The sequence below is a fragment of the Ceratotherium simum genome, chromosome 9, assembly GCF_057802395.1.
Source record: "Ceratotherium simum simum isolate JZ-2026a chromosome 9, ASM5780239v1, whole genome shotgun sequence".
Classification (NCBI taxonomy): domain Eukaryota; kingdom Metazoa; phylum Chordata; class Mammalia; order Perissodactyla; family Rhinocerotidae; genus Ceratotherium; species Ceratotherium simum.
Genome location: NC_141908.1, coordinates 38,847,198 through 38,865,958, shown reverse-complemented (window position 1 = coordinate 38,865,958; position 18,761 = coordinate 38,847,198). Strand labels below are relative to the sequence as shown.

Genomic DNA, 18,761 nt, shown 5'->3' with positions numbered 1-18,761 from the left:
GTTCCCAGGCAGAAATCGTGATGTAAAAAGATCAATGAGAATTCAGCAATAGACATCCAAGATACATTGAAGAGAGAGACCACAGATTGGGTAATTTGCTTTTAACTCAGCACTTTTCCATAGGGATATTATAACACAATGTCTATCTGTAGGGGCTTGATGATAAAACATCCTTACAGATCAAATCCAGGTTAATAAGAGTAGTGCTAGAGATTTGTATAATGTTTTATATTTTAAAAGCACTTGCACGCACATACATTAACACAGTTGGTTCGCAGTGGAATGTTTTCAAACTCCAGGTGTGTCTAAATGAATAATGGTTAAAATGACTGGGCCATTCGAGTGTTAGGAATTATTTCAATTTTAACACTTGGTGACTTGTGAGACCTTGTGGTCAGGATCAGGAGCTACTTGTTAGGGTATTGGTTATGCTAAATAATAAGTAAATAGTGTTTCTTACAGCCAGTTACCCTTTCTCCCCCATCTCCAGGGAAATCCTTCCCTGGAACACAGAATTTCCACTTGGAGGTTGGCCTCATTATTCTGTCCGTGGTGTTCGCAGTATGCCTTCTGGCTTGCTTGCTGGGAGTTGCTCTCCGAAAATTTAAAAGGCGCAACCAAGAACGTCTCAATCCCAGAGATGTGGAGTACGGCACCATCGAAGGGCTCATCACCACCAATGTTGGAGACAGCACGTTAGCAGTGAGTTTGTGACCCAGGCAATCCCAAGCGTAATGAAGGCTGCTGAAGACGCCTTCTTATTTCCGGCATGAAACACTGCCCGGTCACTGGTGACCGGACAGTGTGCATTGCATGCATACCACTGGTCCCTTACATCCTAAGCAAGCATATGCTTAGTCTCCCCTACGTGAGAACATTTATTTTAGACATTTACATTAAATGAGGGAGGGGATTGATTTTAGTAGATTCTTTGTAGTTATTTTTCTTTTGGGAGTAAGGGAAAAGGGACAGAGAAGAGTTGGTTGCCTATAATTTGGGGGCTGGGGTGGGTGTTGGAATTTATGGTACTCAGTTGCTCTATTTTTAGCAATAAAAGTGCTTTCAAAAAAGCACTTTTTGCTTAATATTAAAAATCACTTTCCCTTCTAGATGAATTCAGCACCCTGTAATTTAAGACTTTAAAACTTGACATCCAAAAAAAGCAGCTATTGAATTTTTCCTGCTCCTGTGCTGCCCCCTTGTGGAGTTTAGTCATTTGGTTAAACCAGTGCTGTCCAACAGAAATATGTGCTCCACATCTGTAATTTTACATTTCCTAGTAGCCACCTTAAAAAAAGTTAAAAAAAAACCATAGGTGATATTACTTTTAACAGTTATTTAACCTAATATATATAATTATTATCATTTCAACATATTATAAAAAATTATTGAGATATTTTACATTTTTTTTGAACTAAGTTTTCAAAATTTGGTGTGTATGTACGCTTACAGCATGTGTCAGTGCAGACTAGCCACATTTCACTTGCTCAGTATCAACGTGTGGCTAGTAGACACCCTAATGGATAGCACAGGGTTAGAAACCATTGTACTTAGATGTTTTAAAGTTACTCTCTTGCATATTTTCAAATGATGAAATCACATTAAAAAGTGGCTGTCTTCCTTTTTTTACTTGTTAAAATTGTCAAGTGCTAATTTTAAAGAAACTTTAAACGTTAAGTGAGAAATGGGAATCGCTTGCTATAAATAGGTTACCATAAAGTGCAGAAGAGAAAAGTAATGACATTCAAAAGGGATACTATGCTGAGGCTGATACCTACTCTGAAAAATGCAAAGATTAGTGAGTGTTAGAGAGATGTTAAAGACATACCCATACCAAATCAAGACTCTCTCCTTGTCATAATGTGATGAATTGAAAGATGATTGAGGTAATAACTTGGTAATGTGATTCAGTTATTTAATGCCATGACTGTGTATCACATAAGATCATCTTTATTAAGTCTTGTTCTGCTGGACAACAAACTTAAAAGCGTCTGGTAGTTCTGCAGTTAAGCCTGCTCGGCAACTTCCTTTTTGCTGGGGAAGACTTGTCCTCACCAATGTTTGTAGCTCAGGTGCTACACCTAGACCCCACCTTGGTGCATTGTTAAAACATTTGGTGGTGGCTCATACAAGTTGGGAAATACCCCAGTCTACTGCCTTCCTCATCACTGGGCCACGTGTCAAGTGTGCTTTTTGGTATGAAAAAGGGGGAGGGAATCTTGTTTACCTTTCTTTTATCTACCTGTTTAAATTGTGGTACAGCAAAACTGGGAAAAGGTGGAAATAAGGACATTTCTGTTTCAAAAAGTAGAGAAAGAGTTTTTTGTTAGAAATGTACTTAGAAGCTTATTTGAAGTTTTAAGGCAAATTAAATGAATTTATTGAGTTAGTAGCAAGAAGATACAAGTCTGAATCCTGATGAAGCTTTAGCAAAGCAAGATTCGAAAATAGATTAGGCAGAACTTGGTTCCTCAGAACTGCTAATATAACTAATTATCATGGGCAATAATAGGAATATCTAGTGTAAATTACTGTTTAAATAGCTTTTGTAATTTTGAAAGAGGAATGAGAGTGTATGCTAAAAGAGTCTTCTCAACTCAACCATGTTAGATGACAGTATATCACGATATAATAATGCAGTAAAGAGCACTGTTTAAAACATGTTGTCAGGGCTGGCCCCGTGGTGCAGCGGTTAAGTGTGTGTGCTCTGCTGGTGGCGGCCCAGGTTCGGATCCCGGGCCCGCACTGATGCATTGCTTGTCAGGCCACACTGTGGCAGCATCCCATATAAAGTTGGAGGAAGATGGGCACAGATGTTAGCCCAGGGCCAGTCTTCCTCGGCAAAAAGAGGAGAATTGGCATGGATGTTAGCTCAGGGCTGATTTTCCTCACAAAAAAAAAAAACAACAATAAAACATGTTGTCATTGTTGGTCTACATACTTGCTTATTTAATCAATATCCTCATTTATATGACTCAACAAAGCATACCTTACTAAACGGCTCCCCTACATTGAAAAAAACGCCTGAGGATCCAGGAGTTGAAGTAGATGTTTGTTAGTCTTTGGTTGATTCCTCCCTCCCCTCCGTAGGTCTATGAACTAGGTTTAGCACCAGGGTTATACAATTTGAAAAAACAACACATTGGTTTAATTTTCAGAATTATTCTCTCAAAAAAAGTTGAATGAATAAAGAGTAAAAATAACAGCAAAAGAGAATGGTTAGGGAGATATGAAACTCCACATCATCTACATTCAATTACTTGTTGATTATCCATTTTGTGATTTTTAAAGATTCTAAATTTCTTCCTTTGGATGTTCAGATTTTGGTAATTTTGCTGATCAACATCACTTCACAGTGGTGCTCAGAGTAAGTAAAAGAAGATGAAATTCGAACAAATCAACGTATTGCTTTAACAGGCCAGCTAGAATGTTTGGGAAAGGATGAGCTTTGGGGAATGTTAGCTCAACGTTACTGCCACCTTACTGCCATCACCGTGGGCACCATATTGTTTATTACAGATATTCCATTCCTGATACAAAAAGACTTTTGCTTCTTGGCTTGCACTGAAAGTGAGAAGGAAAAATTTATGAATGAACTAACTGGGAATCTTTTTCACAATATATTCATTTTTAGAAGTAGATTTGGGGCATGGTTTTATGTTTTTAATGAAAGTTTCATTTTTTCTCTCTCTGATTTATGGGAAATTTCACATCAAGAAATGACATGTAGGGGCTGGCCCTGTGGCGTAGTGGTTAAAGGTTTGGCGTACTCCACTTTGGTGGCCTGGGTTCGCGTTCGGATCCTGGGAGCAGACCTACACCACTCGTCAGCCATGCTGTGGTGGCAACCCACATATAAAGTGGAGGAAGATTGGCAATAGATGTTAGCTCAGGGCTAATCTTCCTCAGGAGAAAAAAAAGAAATGAGATGTAGGTTAATTTTTGTGACCCTTTTGTTCCTCACCCACCTGAAAGGTACCCTCCATCCAGGTAGTTCTCTCTGCTTGAGTGTACCAGTTTGATGACCCACATAGCCACTGGAATCTTTCCATACAAACAACATTAGAGTTGTTTGTTCTTTATTCCTACTTTGTTTGTTCCTAATTAGAGTTCCTTAGTTGGCATGTCTACTAAAGTGGATCCCTTGACAGATATTTATGAGTAGAGCAGAATATGGTCAGTGATGCCCAGCCCTTGGACTTGAAGGCCCTTTCTCCTCTTTTTGCTTCGCTTGCCCTTCTTTCTACTGCTTCCCCTGTGCTCAGCCCCAGTTCTTGGACTTTCTAATTTGCATCTTTGACTTTGTCCACCTAGCTTCTTTCTTTATATATTTTATTCTAAAACTCTAGATACAAGAAAGGACTACTTATCCCTCAGGAAAACCTGTTACACATATTAGAGAAAGGGCTAGCTTCTGGTTTTCTTAAGAAATATAACCAGTCCTTCCTTCAGTGGGGCTTTCCATGCCATGTGTCCAGGATTGCTGCCTCCATGTCAGTGACATGCCTGCTCATACTCTAAACCAGGAGATGTTTCTTAATAGTTTCTTTTTCTCCTTGTCTTGAACCACAGGATTTATTGGATCATTCATGTACGTCAGGAAGCGGCTCTGGTCTTCCTTTTCTGGTACAAAGAACAGTGGCTCGTCAGATCACACTGTTGGAGTGTGTCGGTAATTCTTTTTCCCCTTCTTTTGCGGGTTACATACAATGTTGGATGTGGTTCTAGAAGTAGGATGGAACTTGGAAAATCTGCTTCTTGTTGTCTGTTGCTTGTTAAATGTCAGGAGATGCGGGGTAGCCATGGAGTGTAGCTATGTCTGTGTTCTCTGTGACTTGTGTTAGAGCACTTGAACTTGTTGAAGTTCCTGTCAAAGGAATCTGCCACTAGTTAGTATAGAGAATGCCTAGTCAAAAACTTTCAGCTGCAGATAGACCCTTTGGGATGATGGGAGGGCTTAAAAAATGAATTGCTATGGCTGCTTCTGACTACAGGCATTGAGTGGTCTGAAGTAAGTAGGCATTTGGATGATAAAGTTGCGTATTGCAATTCTCTGATCCCTCTCACTCTTCCTCTGCTTTTAAAAAAAATGAAATAAATTTACCAAAGCTACCTTTATTACTGCTTTATTTAAGCAAGAGCTTTATACGTTTCTCTATGGCTTCTCACATTTTTCCCATGTATGAACACATTTATAAGTAAATGTAATCATAGTATGTATGTAATTTGTGTGCCTTTTTTCACTTTTAAGGCTACACACATTTCCATGTATTTGCACACGTCAGACATATTTTAAAAGATTATGTAGTAATAGTCTATTGCATGATAGTTTAACCTTAACAATACTACTTGAAAAAGTTTTTGCACACATTGCTTCTTTCTTTTGAGGGCTCAGAATAAATTCCCAGGAATTGAGGTTCCTGGGTCAAAATTTGTGACTTTTTTAATGGCTTATTTTATATATTGCCAGATTGTCCTCTAGGAAGATGGTATAAAATGCTTTTTTTTCAAGTCCTGATTTTGATTAGTTTTACTTTTATGTGGCAAGTATTTGCTAGCCACGTGATAGTTTTCAGTAATTTTTCCTTTAGATGGCATACAGGGATGGCCACAGTAGCCATAATGAGTTGGCAACGTCCCCATGCTTTCCTAATTTTCCTGGTTTCTTTGGGCTGGACTTTGAAACTTTTAGGGGGTGGCTGGCTGTCATAAGCTGCCTCCACCACTTAGCTGCTATCTTCTGGCTTTTCTTCTTGTTTTCATGGAAACCAGGACACCGCTGAGCCCAGTAGTGGAAAGGGGGATGGGCAGAGGTAGTGAGAGCAGTGACTGCCACCTTCAGGCGCACAGATGGCCAGCAGGAGCCTGTGGCCTTTTCTCTAGGTCTGCAGCTACTGTGACTGTTTCTGAAGGCCACTTCATGCCTCTCCTCCCCAGTGCACTGTGAGCAGAGAAAATGAAAATGGCAAATCCCCAAGTGTGCTTATTGCATACAACCAGGGTTGTCCTCTTGTACCAGCTAACATCCTGTTTGATTATGAATAAGGATATCTGGGAATTGGGGAGAAAGCAGTGAAGAGGGGACATTTACCTTTCTGGCTTTCCCCCACCCTCCTGTCCCATGGTCACTCTCCATTCACAGAGCAGCAGCTCTCAAGAGCAGTCCTCGGAGACTGACCCCAGAGTCCAAAGGGCAAAATAATATTGCACCTTTAAAAATACATACTGTTTCTGGTTGTATATGTATTCTTCAGCATTTTTTGAAATAGTGTAAATTCAATTTTAGCATTTTGTTGGTAGACCCAAAGGGTCTATCTGCAGCTAAAGACTTTAATAAAAGCAATGCCTTTTCGGTAGCTTGTAGTTAGTGATCATGTGGTACAGCCTTGAATAAAAATGTATGTGATGGACTGCTTAGAGATGTTATCATTTTTGGTTCAGAAACATGGAAAGTTGGACTAGATCAGTCTTTAGTAGATAGTAATCAGTGAACCCCCAAAATTCATGTGCCTCAGGGATCCCCTTCTGGGGCTCCATAGCCAGGACTTGTGGGTAGTTCAGCTTCTGTGTTTAGGGACTTCTGTATAAGGTTGCATTTGCAAAAAGCACTTGACAACTTAAAAGCATTTGAAAACCATTGAAGTAGGTTTCTATTTTAATTCTATCTACTTACCCTGACACCCATCTCTGCTTTCTTTAAAAAAAAGGATTTAAGGTAACTTTAGAGTAATGTCCACAATTCTCTGGGATATATTTCTCTCCTTCCTAATGAGAATATGAGGACAAAGGGCAAGTAAAGACACAGAATGGAACCAAAGGCAGGAAAAGATGAGCATACCATTTTCTAGCCACTGATTTTGTAATACCTTAGCACCAGCCTTCATCTTGAACTACAGATGGTGGGCAATTGCTAAGACTTTATTAAAATTAATCCTGTACCAAATGCTATTTTTGTGACCTGACAGTGGCCCACAATGACCACTTCCCGGCCATATTTAACATCTTTTTGGATTACTCATTGGTATTTAATGGGGACATTGTTTATCATAAGGAAATCTAGTTTGAGTGGTTTTTGATATGTTTCAAGACATAATCACCTGGACAAACATGCTTTCTCTCTCCCTGTTTGGGTCTTCAGTGGCTTAGTTTTTCAGCAAAGAGCTGCGTTCCTGCTATGCAGGTGGTGCTGCAGCTGCTGATTACAAGCCGAGATTCCCAGCAGCCACTGGCCTTGGTAGAAAGCCCTGCTGCTGCATCGTTATCTAGGTGCCGCATATGTCTTTACCCTTGATTATACCCCGTGTCGATCCCCATAGTCTTGTGGTAATTACCTCCTCCCCCCAACCTCCCTGATCACCCCTAGCTATAATTAAGGAGAAGAATGGGAGAGGGAGATGCAGTTGACGTGCTGACAGTTGTGTTGCTGCTGCAGCAGGGGGCATGCCCCCAGCAGATCAGATCAAAACTACTCACCGTGTTTATGGAAATGTCTTCTCCAAGTGGCCTTTTCAGTGTAGCCTACTTGGGGCATCACGGGGGCTGTCTGACAAACAAATACCCATGACCAGTGTCAGAAATCAGAACTGTTCTGGGATTACGTGTTTAAGACTTTGCAAATCCTCTTTTGAAATATATCCTCTGCCAAGAAATCCTTTAGGAATGGCAGTGGCTGCTTGTCGATCTCCTACGGAGCATTGTTTTTTTGTACTTGTTGGTGTGTGTGTTTTTAAAAGTCCTCCAGAACCCACATCTCAAACTTAATAGTCTCCTTTGTGAAAAATATAAATGCATATGTAAATTCACAAATTTGGACTCTTAGAAAATGCCTATGTTGATGCTGTCTGAAGGGAAGGAATCAAGTAAGCCATTGAATTTAACCACATACGCTTTTTTTGGCTTTCAACACAACATTGAAATCTAAAAATCTGTATCATTATCTAAGTTTTACTAACTTTCATGTACTTTTAAAAACCATATGCATTTCATATCTCTTAATAGAGGAATTTAAATGTAAACTTTGTAATTAACAGCTAATTGTACAATGTAGATACTGAGGGCATTTCATGTTTTATCACAATGTGGTGGATGGGAGGGACAGGTTCCACTTTATTTTTGTGTGTCTTGACTGGCGAAAGGTTGTAGTGTTTATATCCCCAAACTGAGTTTTTCAGAGCAAACATGGGAGGGATTAAGAGTTGCAGGCACAAAATTTATTGGCTACTTCTATCCTGCTGTCCAATGTCGCCTCTGTGTTGCTTTCCAACAGGGAAAGGCAGGTATGGTGAGGTGTGGAGGGGCAGTTGGCAAGGGGAGAATGTCGCTGTGAAGATCTTCTCCTCCCGGGATGAGAAGTCATGGTTCAGAGAAACAGAATTATACAACACTGTAATGCTGAGACATGAAAATATTTTAGGTAAGTACAAAGATAATCCCCTCACTAATTGTATCTAGAGAGAAATAATTGCCTGCCTTTGCCCTCTCTGATTTGCTGTATATGAATTTGCGAGTCTCTCCTGAAAAACAATGTAAGGATCGTCAGCATTTATATACTATTTAATTTCCTTTCAACACCAATTTCTTGTTTAAATCTGCAAAGAAGCTAAGTTTGAAGATTCTCTGGAGGATGAAAAGGAAATCGTTACTGCTAATTCTTATTCTGCAGGTCGTTATTTAAACAACAAAAATTTGCCCCATATTGTTCACTTCAAGCTTTCCTCTGCTTACTCCACCCTTTTTGAATATTTATTACTTGAATCAAACTAAGAAAGATCTTTGGACGATTTCCTAGAGATTCGCAGCTCCCAGGGACATCGTAATTAAATGCACATTCCCTCAAACTAGGCAGCGTTTTTAAAGCCCAGATTTACAGAGGGATTTAGCATACATTTTAATTTGGAAACTAAAGCTTAGAAACATTTGTGAAATATGTGAAGAGCCCATTGAAATACTGCTATATATATATAAATATAAAAGGTGAGAGCATTCCTTGTGCCCAGTGACTTCTGTATTTTTGAAAAGTTTCTCTAAATGTGTTTGTACTAATGCACGTATGATGAATGCTGCCAGCAGTGCTGCTTTAATAGTGGATATAAAGTTTGTATAGAATTTGATTCTGTACAGGGTAGTGTTGGCCACTTCATGGCTATTGGATTAGATTTGGCTTATAGGAAGGCCGTTGCCAGAATTTATTTCTATTCCGCTACTGCCGCTTTAGTATTAAATCTGAGTCAAGTTGTCTGCAAATAGTGGTTTGACAGTCATCCAGAGCTTTGCTTCAACAGTATGGTGGTATGTTCCAGCTTACAATTGTCCTGATTTCTGCTGTTGTTTTCTCCTCTTACTCCTTGGGCCCAGCCATCGCCTAATCCTCCTTACTTGTATCGTTGCTGTTGGCTTCCCCTTTCCAATCCATCTCGCCACACTGAGTTATCTTCCCCTGGGGAGCCGAGACACTTCTGCTCAATGTGTCTTGGATGACTCCCACATTGCCTGCAACATTTGTAACTTCTGGGCCTGGCAATCCAGACTCCCTATTTTGGGGTCCCAAGGAGTCTCTGAAGCTTGCTTTACAAATATGCCCACATGCAGCCACTTCTGATGTTCGCCATTCCTTGGGGTTGCTGTGAACATTCAGGCGTCTGTGCCTTTGTTCATGTTGTTGTTGATCACCCACTATCCGCATCCCTCCCTCCAACCACTCCTTCCGCCATCAGAACTTCTCAGTTCCCTTCCAGTTTCTCCCAGTGGATTTAACCGTGCTTTTCTGCATGCCTCACTTGTGCCCCTCTGCCCTGACTCTTTTCACACCCTGCCTTTTGTTGCAGTTAGATGCATATGTTTAACAACAATAATGACCAGATACTGTGCAGCAAGCACTGCTTTAAGTGCATTTTCTCAGTTAATCTTCACCATGACCATAAGAGGGTAGATACTCTTGTTTTCCCACTTTTAACTGATGAGGTAACCGTGGTACAGAGAGGTTAACATTACCCAGCAGGTTGAGTAGTGGAGCTGGAAATCACACCGGGCAGTCTAACTCCTAACTACAGTTCTGTACTCGACACGGGCGTTAGGTAGTGGAATTGCTTAGGAAGATTCTAGAGTCAGAGTATGAGGTGAAAATTCATCTGCCGTCAAAATTACCCTTAAATGTCCTGAGTTTTCCTCTGACACTGGAACAGACTGAGGTTGAGCAACAAATAAAGCATTGGTTGTGTTAGAAGCCATAGTGTACGAGAAGTACTTATCTTTAAACACTAGAATTACTCTTAATGGGCAGATGCGCACACTCTAAGAAGCATGTGGGATCTGAGACGCATTGATGGAGGGGCATGTTCAGGCAAACCTCATACTCATGGGGCCCACAGGTTCATTGAGGAAAATGCTCTAGAATTTGCTTTGCTATGCAAGTAATCACTTTATCCATGCTCTTGAGTTAAATGACCTGGAATGATACTGCTCCATTGTACACTGAGGACAAGAATTACTTCTGTTGTTTTTGCTTTCACATTCAGTACTACTCTGCACATGCAGGGTGCTCAGTAAATATTTATTAAAATAGATGTAATCACGAGGGAAATTTGAAAGTGACCTTTACAGTATGATTCATGTGAGAGAAGTTAGGTTCCCTCAGTGTGATCACAAAGGGTGAAACATTGTCCACTTCTTAGTACCTAATGATCCATGGAAGTTCTGAATTCATGAGATCTTTCTACCCTCCTCCTGATTACAACCGTATGGATTGATCTCACTGTGTAGTCCTTTTAGTTGAGAAAGCTCGTAGAAATGAACCACCTTTTTTGTTAAATTTCTTTCCCTGCTTTACCAGTTTTCTGGAGGTAGAAACTTTAAGGTTTTCTGTGGTCATTTTCTTTTCTATCAGAAGAGCATATTGTTTTGAATATCAGAAATGAACCACCTTTTTTGTTAAATTTCTTTCCCTGCTTTACCAGTTTTCTGGAGCTAGAAACTTTAAGGTTGTCTGTGGTCATTTTCTTTTCTATCAGAAGAGCATATTGTTTTGAATATCAGATTATGATTTCCTCCCACCCTTGAGTATTGCTAACTCCAACCTCCCCAAATACATAATTAAATTACACATATGTGCACACGCGCACACACACATGTATATGTATACATACGTACATATATACCTATATGCATACATGTAAAACTCCAGGCCCTTATTTTTTACCCCCCTAAAACAATATCTTTCAAACAACTAGTTTGGATTTCAGCTCTTCTGCTATATGTGGTGTAGAAGTCAACAGATAAGTGATAATGGGAAGCTCTGTTGTATTGCAGCAGAAACAGTGGTTTGGGAGTCTGGGAACCTAGTTTCTACTCTCAGAACCATTAGAGGCCCACTGTGTGACTTTGGGCCAAAGTTGTATGTTTCTAAGCATTCTTTTCCTCATCACTAAAGCCAAGGAATTTGAGTTAATGTGAGAATTTCAGTTCAGAGTCTCGTCTTACATTCTTTTTAAAAAAATTATGGTAAAATATACATAAAGTTTACCGTTTGTATCATATAAGTGTACAGCTCAGTGACATTAAGTACATTCACATGGTGCAACCATTCCCACCCTTGATCTCCAGAACCGTCTCATACTCTTAAAAGGTACTGCCTAACCATTTAATCAGTCAGAGTTTCTTGAGACCAATTGGAAGTAAAGGCAACTACTTGCAAAAGATATTAAATTACAAAATTGTTGTGGTTTTAATTGAACCCTGAGCTATTTTAAAATACAGTCATGCATCACTTAACGACAGGGATATGTTGAGAAATGCGTCATTAGGTGATTTTGTTGTGTGAACATCATGGTGTACTTACACAAACCTAGATGGTATAGCTTACTACACACCTATGCCGTAAGGTACTGATCTTATAAGACTCCTCATATAGGCAGTCCATTGTTGACCGAAATGTCATTATGCAGCTCATGACTGTATAATAATAACCAACTGTTCTTGAACACTTACTGTTAGGCATCATATGAAGCATTTTACTTGTAATAACTCTTTTATTCTCACAATAATCCTTTGAGATAGATGATGATATTATCCTTATCTTACAAATGAGGAAACCAAAGTGGAGATTTTACTTGGCTTGTGTGAAATCACCCACCTCCTGAAGAAGAGCCTCAGGCAAGTCCGTCAGGGGCTATTCCAGAAAAAGGCGTTGTTATCACAGGAGATGACAGTTCCATGCATGTTATCGCCCCTGAAGACCTTCCACTGGGAAAGGATATGGACGTGGAAGATAGTGGTATTGATGATCCTGACCTTGTGTGAATCTGGACTAATGTGTGTGTTTCTCAGTTTTTAACAAAAAAGTATAAAAAGTGAAAATTTTAAAAATAGTAAAAAGCTTATAGAATAAGGATATAAAGAAAGAAAATATATTTGTACAGCTGTACAGTGTGTTTGTGTTTTAAGTTGTGTTATTATTAAAAGAGACAAAAAGTTTTAAAAAATTAAAAAGTTTATAAAGTAAAAAAGCTATGGTAGGTTAAGGTTAATTTATTATTGAAGAAAGATATTTTTTTATAAATATAGTGTAGCCTAAGTGTACAGTGTTTATAAAGTCTACAGTGGTGTACAGTGATGTCCTAGGCCCTCACATTCACTCACCACTCACTCACTGACTCACCCAGAGCAACCTCTAGTCCTGCACGCTCCATTCATGGTGAGTGCCCTATACAGGTGTACCATTTTTTTTATCTTTTATGCCATACTTTTACTGTACCTTTTCTATGTTTAGATATGCAAATATTTACCATTGTTTTACAATTGCCTACAGTATTCAGTACAGTAACATGCTATACAGGCTTGTAGCCTAGGAGAACTAGGCTATACCATCTAGCCTAGGTGTGTAGTAGGCTATACCATCTAGGTTTGTGTAAGTACATTTTATGATGTTCATACAATGATGAACTCACCTAATGACACATTTCTCAGAACGTATCCTTGTTGTTAAGCCATGCATGACTCTATTTTAGCTCTTGAGGAGCCTGGGAGGATGACTTTGGCTGTTAAGTAAGAGACTTCTGACCTAGTCGCTTTCTTTCCATGTTATGAACACATGCAGTGGCTGTGCCAGCGTTCCAACTTGGGGGCACCTGTTCTTTAACAGTAGAGTGCTTTGACTCAAAATGCAAAAATCTCGTAAAAATGCTCTAGCATTTTGAAGCAAATGTAGTTACATGATACACACTTGAGAGATAAACAGTTACCAAAAAAATTCTGCTATTTAAAAGTCATTTTTCCTGAAGGTCTAGAGCATATAATTAACGGGACAGACAAAATCCTTCTCTAAGACCTCTAGGGGGCTTAGGGAAAGTGAGAGAATAAAAATTTGTTATTTATTTATTTAAGCAGAGAGTACTCTCCCTTGGGCAGAGAAATCAGTACAGGCTACAGAAATATAGAACAGTAATTTAATTTCTTTTGAGTGGTGCTTTTATAGTTTGAGATATTTATTTTTGAGAAAGTCATTAAAGATTAATATCATTTGATTTAAAATGATAAAGCAGAAACATTTTCTTGAGTAAGCATAACTAATGTCTGAGTACACATTTTGACTCGTATTGGGGCCAGCTGAGGGCTCCAGGAGAGACGGCTGCGGGGAGACAAAGACAGACTGGAGAGTAGGGAAGGAGCGAGAGACGAAGGCTGGCTGTGGGAACCAGCTCAGAAAAAGAGGGAGAAAACAGTAGGGGATCAAGGCGCAGAAATGTTATTCAGTTCACCTTGCAGATGTCCCATGGGTCAGATATCAAATTGTCTTTCTCTGAGGAGAAGTCAGCTTGTTTGAGGGCAGTATGCTATAGTGGGTAAGAGTGTGTGTACCGGGGACCGGTACTGACCTGACAGTCAATGATGTAATCTACCTACATCCTGTGGCTGTTGGAGGATTGCATGTGGAGCGCTTGGCACATTGGTAATACTCAATGATTATTAGCCACTTCTATTGTTGTTGAGGATGATCATCCAATAGGGGACCTTTCTTTATTCCCAGAGCCTTCCTAAGGTATAGTCTGCCATAACAACTAGCACCAAACTTGGAGTTGGTAGCAACTTAAAAGCTGTGTGATCCTTGGCATCTTCCAGCGGCAACTTCATTATTTGTAAAATGAGTATAGTGATATGTATCTTACTGGTCTGTTGAGAAAAATCCCATGGGAAAATATATGTGACAGTGACATAAAATTTATATAAAGTACTGAGCAAGTGTAAGGCATTTTAATGTATTTTCCTTTTACTTTACACTTCCACAAGTTATTTAATTCTTCCTCAAGCCATATCTGTCTTTTTTTTTAAATTTTTCTCTTCTATTTATATGTCCCAAATTTCACTGTCCATAAGGTTCATATATATATGTATAAATATGAACATACATCCACATATATGAATAATGCTAGAAAATCTCCTCTGTAGCAGAAAAGGCAAGCATACATATCAGAATTTATTTCATGGGTTTGGAAGTGCCTCTGACTTCCAGAGTTCCTTCAGTGTGCTCAAGTCCCCTCAGAATGTCTAGAAAAATCTCTGGGCTCATGTTGCCCTTTGTAGATATATGTTACAGTACTTTTCATATAATATTGTAATTTTTCCTTTTTATATCTGTCTTCTTTTCTGGCCAACAAACACTATCATCTTGGTTTTCCTGTGTGACTGATAGAGAGCATCATAGGTGCTTATTATATTTGATTGGTTCCTTTTTTTCATTTGATGAATCAGTTAATCACTTAATATAAACTCACCCCTTTATTTTACATCTGAGCAGAGATATTCTGAAGAGCCTAAATGAGTTGGCCAACATGACACAGCAAATCACAGGCAGAGTCAGGACTAGCACACAGGTGTCCAGGTTCTAGGTTTTGTGTTCTTTTTGGGTGGTTGATGAATGATCTTGCTTGGAATGTCAGCATAATGAAGAGTTTGGCACTATCATTATGAGTAAGCACAAAGATATTACTCCTATCTGAATCTTAGTGCAATGTGAAATATTTTTTGAAAGGATTATTTACAGTGGAAATGAATATGAAATTTTCCTATTCATTAGCAGGACCCTTTTAAGGAATAAATACTGTTATTTTTCTCCATTGATGCCTCTGTAAACCACCTTTTGTAGTAGTTGGTTAGTTTAATTACTTTTTGTCATCAGTGATGTCAACCGTATGGGTCACTATTTCTATCCTAAAAGTTATGATGTGGAATTCTCACACGTCTGTTAATTTTTTTCTTGCTCTCTCCAGGTTTCATTGCTTCAGATATGACGTCAAGACACTCCAGTACCCAATTGTGGTTAATCACACATTATCATGAAATGGGATCTTTGTACGACTATCTTCAGCTTACTACTCTGGATACAGTTAGCTGCCTGCGAATAGTGCTGTCCATAGCTAGTGGTCTCGCACATTTGCACATAGAGATATTTGGGACCCAAGGGAAACCAGCCATTGCTCATCGAGATTTAAAGAGCAAAAACATCCTGGTTAAGAAGAATGGACAATGTTGCATAGCAGATTTGGGTAAATTTTTAAAAATAGTTTTTAATTACCTTTTTTACTTTTGTTGTATTCCAATGTTTAGCCAGGTTTCATTCTTTTTCTCCCCTAACATTTTGTTATGAAAAATTTCTAGCATATAGACAAATTGAAATAACTTCACAGTGAACAACTGTATATCCATCACCTAGATTCTCCTGTTAACATCCTACTGTTCTTAGCTTTATCGCCTATCTATCCATCCTCCATTCATCAGTCCATCTTAATCTTTGATGCAGTTCGAAGTAAATTACAGGCAAAAGAGCTCTTTCCTCCAAAGACTTCAGCATGCACACCACTGTATCATTCACTAGAGTTCATTATTCGTTTACTTTTTTCTTTTCAGGTAAAATTTACATTTCATGTGAAATGCACAAATCTTAAGTATTGACAGATGCTGTAAAATTCAAATCCCAGGAGCCGGCCCAGTGGCACAAGTGGTTAAGTGCGCCTGCTCCACTGTGGCGGCCCGGGGTTCGCCAGTTCGGATCCCGGGTGCGCACTGACGCACCGCTTGTCAAGCCATGCTGTGGCGGTGTCCCATGTAAAGTAGAGGAAGATGGGCACAGATGTTAGCCCAGGGCCAGTCTTCCTCAGCAAAAAAGAGGAGGATTGGCATTGGATGTTAGCTCAGGGCTGGTCTTCCTTACACACACACACACACACACACACACAAATTAAAATCCCAATTGAAATACAGACCTTCCCATTACTCTAGAGAGTCACCTCATGCTTATTCAGCCAGTCCCTGCTTCAGCCCACTGGCAGAGGCAACGAGTATTGTTGCATTCTGATTTCATAAACCTTCACACAAAGCAGGTACACAATTAAACAATGGAATGAGTTTGTCTTAAAAATAGTTTCTAAAGTTGTTCTTCTGTAACCAAGGCAAAATTATCAATCAAGAAAGAGGAAAAAATCTGCAAACTAATTTACCATTTGTCCTGCTGGGATATCTCATTCTTATGGTGTTAGGGTAATGCTTAGTGTAGCTTTAATTGCATTATAAATAAGATTATTTTCATTTATAGTGGCATTCTGTATAAAACCACATTTATCCTAGACCACTAGAATATTGGCTGAATAATTATGCTAATGAGAACTGAATTGTAATATTGGTTATTCATTTCAGTGGACTATTGAGAATCTTCACTCTGCTTGATTAAAAAGTGGTTTATCTTATTTTCATATCATTGTATTGTTTGACTCATAAAAGTTTAGGCAATATTAGTTTTAATTATATAAATGATAAAATTTATTTTTGTTTGTTTATAGACACAAGGGATTTGACATGTCAGGAGAATTTATTTCTTTTGAATCCCTTTAAAGTCTTTGCGTTGACATTAAGATATTATTTTACACTGTTTTCCAAGTATCAGAGTCACGGCCCTAAATCTTTTTGCAGACAGTTTGAGTCGCGGTGTAGCCTTACAGCTGTGCTTTCAGAGCCTGGGTGATTTGAGTTTTCCAGTTATTCATGCAGTGTTTCTGTGCAGGTCTTTTCATCTATCCATTTACCTGCCCTACGTGCTGACCTGCTTACATCAGTCAAGGGTGGGGGGCTTAGCAAGGGGGACTTCAGTATTTGACACTGTGCATTATACTTCTGTATTGTTTGAAACTTTCATAATAACGTGTTTATGTATTAGTCATGTTACTAAAAATCAATTATGCCCACCTTACAGGATTCTTATAAGATCCAGAAATTATTATAAGTGCTTGGCGAATCATCGTTCAAATGGTAGCAGCTATTAGAGTCCAGTGGTCTAGGGAAGATGGACAAATTGAGGCAGCTGTTGGCTTTGGTTTATGGGACTTGGGGGGTTTTGCAGTAAGTCCAACTAATTAATTCTTCAACTGCAGTTCTTTTGGCATGCAGCCTTCTAATTGGATACATGGATTCATGCAGAAATCTGTGTTAAGGGGTCATTATTCAGCAGAGTAGATTGATTGATAGAAAAGGAGACAACACCTGTGAGACCAGTTTGTATGTAATTTTTCACCTTATACATACAAGAAATGAAGAATCACTTGTTGGAAATCAGGTTATATTATTAATACTGCAAAAATCCCAGTATTCTAGCAGAAACACCAGTATTCTGCTTATTTTTCTAACTTTTTATTAAAAAAATTCAAACATACAGAATGTTTAAAAGAATAGTATAATGATCATTAATACCTAGATTTAACAGTTGTTAAAATTTTGCCATATTTGCTGTATCTGTATGTGGCTATGTGTACATATTTGCTAATTCATTTGAAAATAAGTTGGAGACATCACAACACTTTACTCCTAAATACTTCAAAATGCATCCCCTAAAAATACTTCAAAGTGTATCCCCTGCATAATCACAGTTTATCACATGTAAAAGTTATTGATAATTCTTGAGTATCATTTAATATCCATTTTCAAATTTTTTCAGTTTTTTCAAACAAGAATTCAGCCAAGGTTTACACATCGCATTTGGTTGTTTTGTCTCTTTAGTTAGTGAAATAATTATCTATTACTGGGTAACAAATTACCTCTAAAACTTAGCTTAAAATAGCACAAATTTATTATTGCACACATTCCTCGGAAGGTCAGCAGTCTTGGAATGACTTAGCTCTATGGTTCTGGCACAGGGTCTCATGACCAAGCTGTTGGTCAGGGCTGCGGTCATCTGAAGGCTTGAATCAGGGCTGGAGGAACTTCCAAGATGGCTCACTCACATGGCTACTGACAGGAGGCCTCAGTTCCCTGTCATATGGACCTCTCCACAGGGCTTGCTCGAGTGTCCTCATTACGTGAAGAGTGAGCTGAGAGAGAGCAAACAGGAAGCCATAATGCCTTTTGTGTCCTAATTTTGAGATACTCACTTATTTCTACCATATTCTGTTCAATAGTCCAGCCCACATTCAAGGCATAGGGAATTGAGCCTTACCTCTTGAAGGGAGAAGTTTCAAAAAACTCGAGCACATATTTTTAAACCACCACAGCTGGTATCTCAATGCTCTGTTTAAACTGCACCTTTTTAATATTGTGTTATGTTGACCTTTTGGTTCTGGAAATGGTAGAGGGGCATATATGATTTGAGGAATGTACACAGTGGCCATAGAATCTTGGGTTTGAGTATAAAAATAAGGGAAAGAGGAACCAGTCTGATTTAGTTGAATGCAGTTGCTGATATCTTTGCTAATTATTAATGCTGAGATGACATATGTGCCATCTCC

General features: G+C 38.9%; 1 protein-coding gene across 4 annotated transcripts in view; it reads left to right on the top strand.

Annotated features, from left to right (window-relative positions):
* Positions 1-18,761, top strand: part of ACVR1 (activin A receptor type 1) — a 120,826-nt gene that overhangs the window by 86,260 nt on the left and 15,805 nt on the right. For all 4 annotated transcript variants that reach the window (XM_014785954.2, XM_014785952.2, XM_014785953.2 and 1 more), the window contains 4 exons: positions 491-702; positions 4,573-4,672; positions 8,267-8,413; positions 15,261-15,536. In XM_014785954.2, the coding sequence (XP_014641440.1) occupies positions 491-702; positions 4,573-4,672; positions 8,267-8,413; positions 15,261-15,536 (735 nt within the window). The remainder of the gene's footprint in view (positions 1-490; positions 703-4,572; positions 4,673-8,266; positions 8,414-15,260; positions 15,537-18,761) is intronic.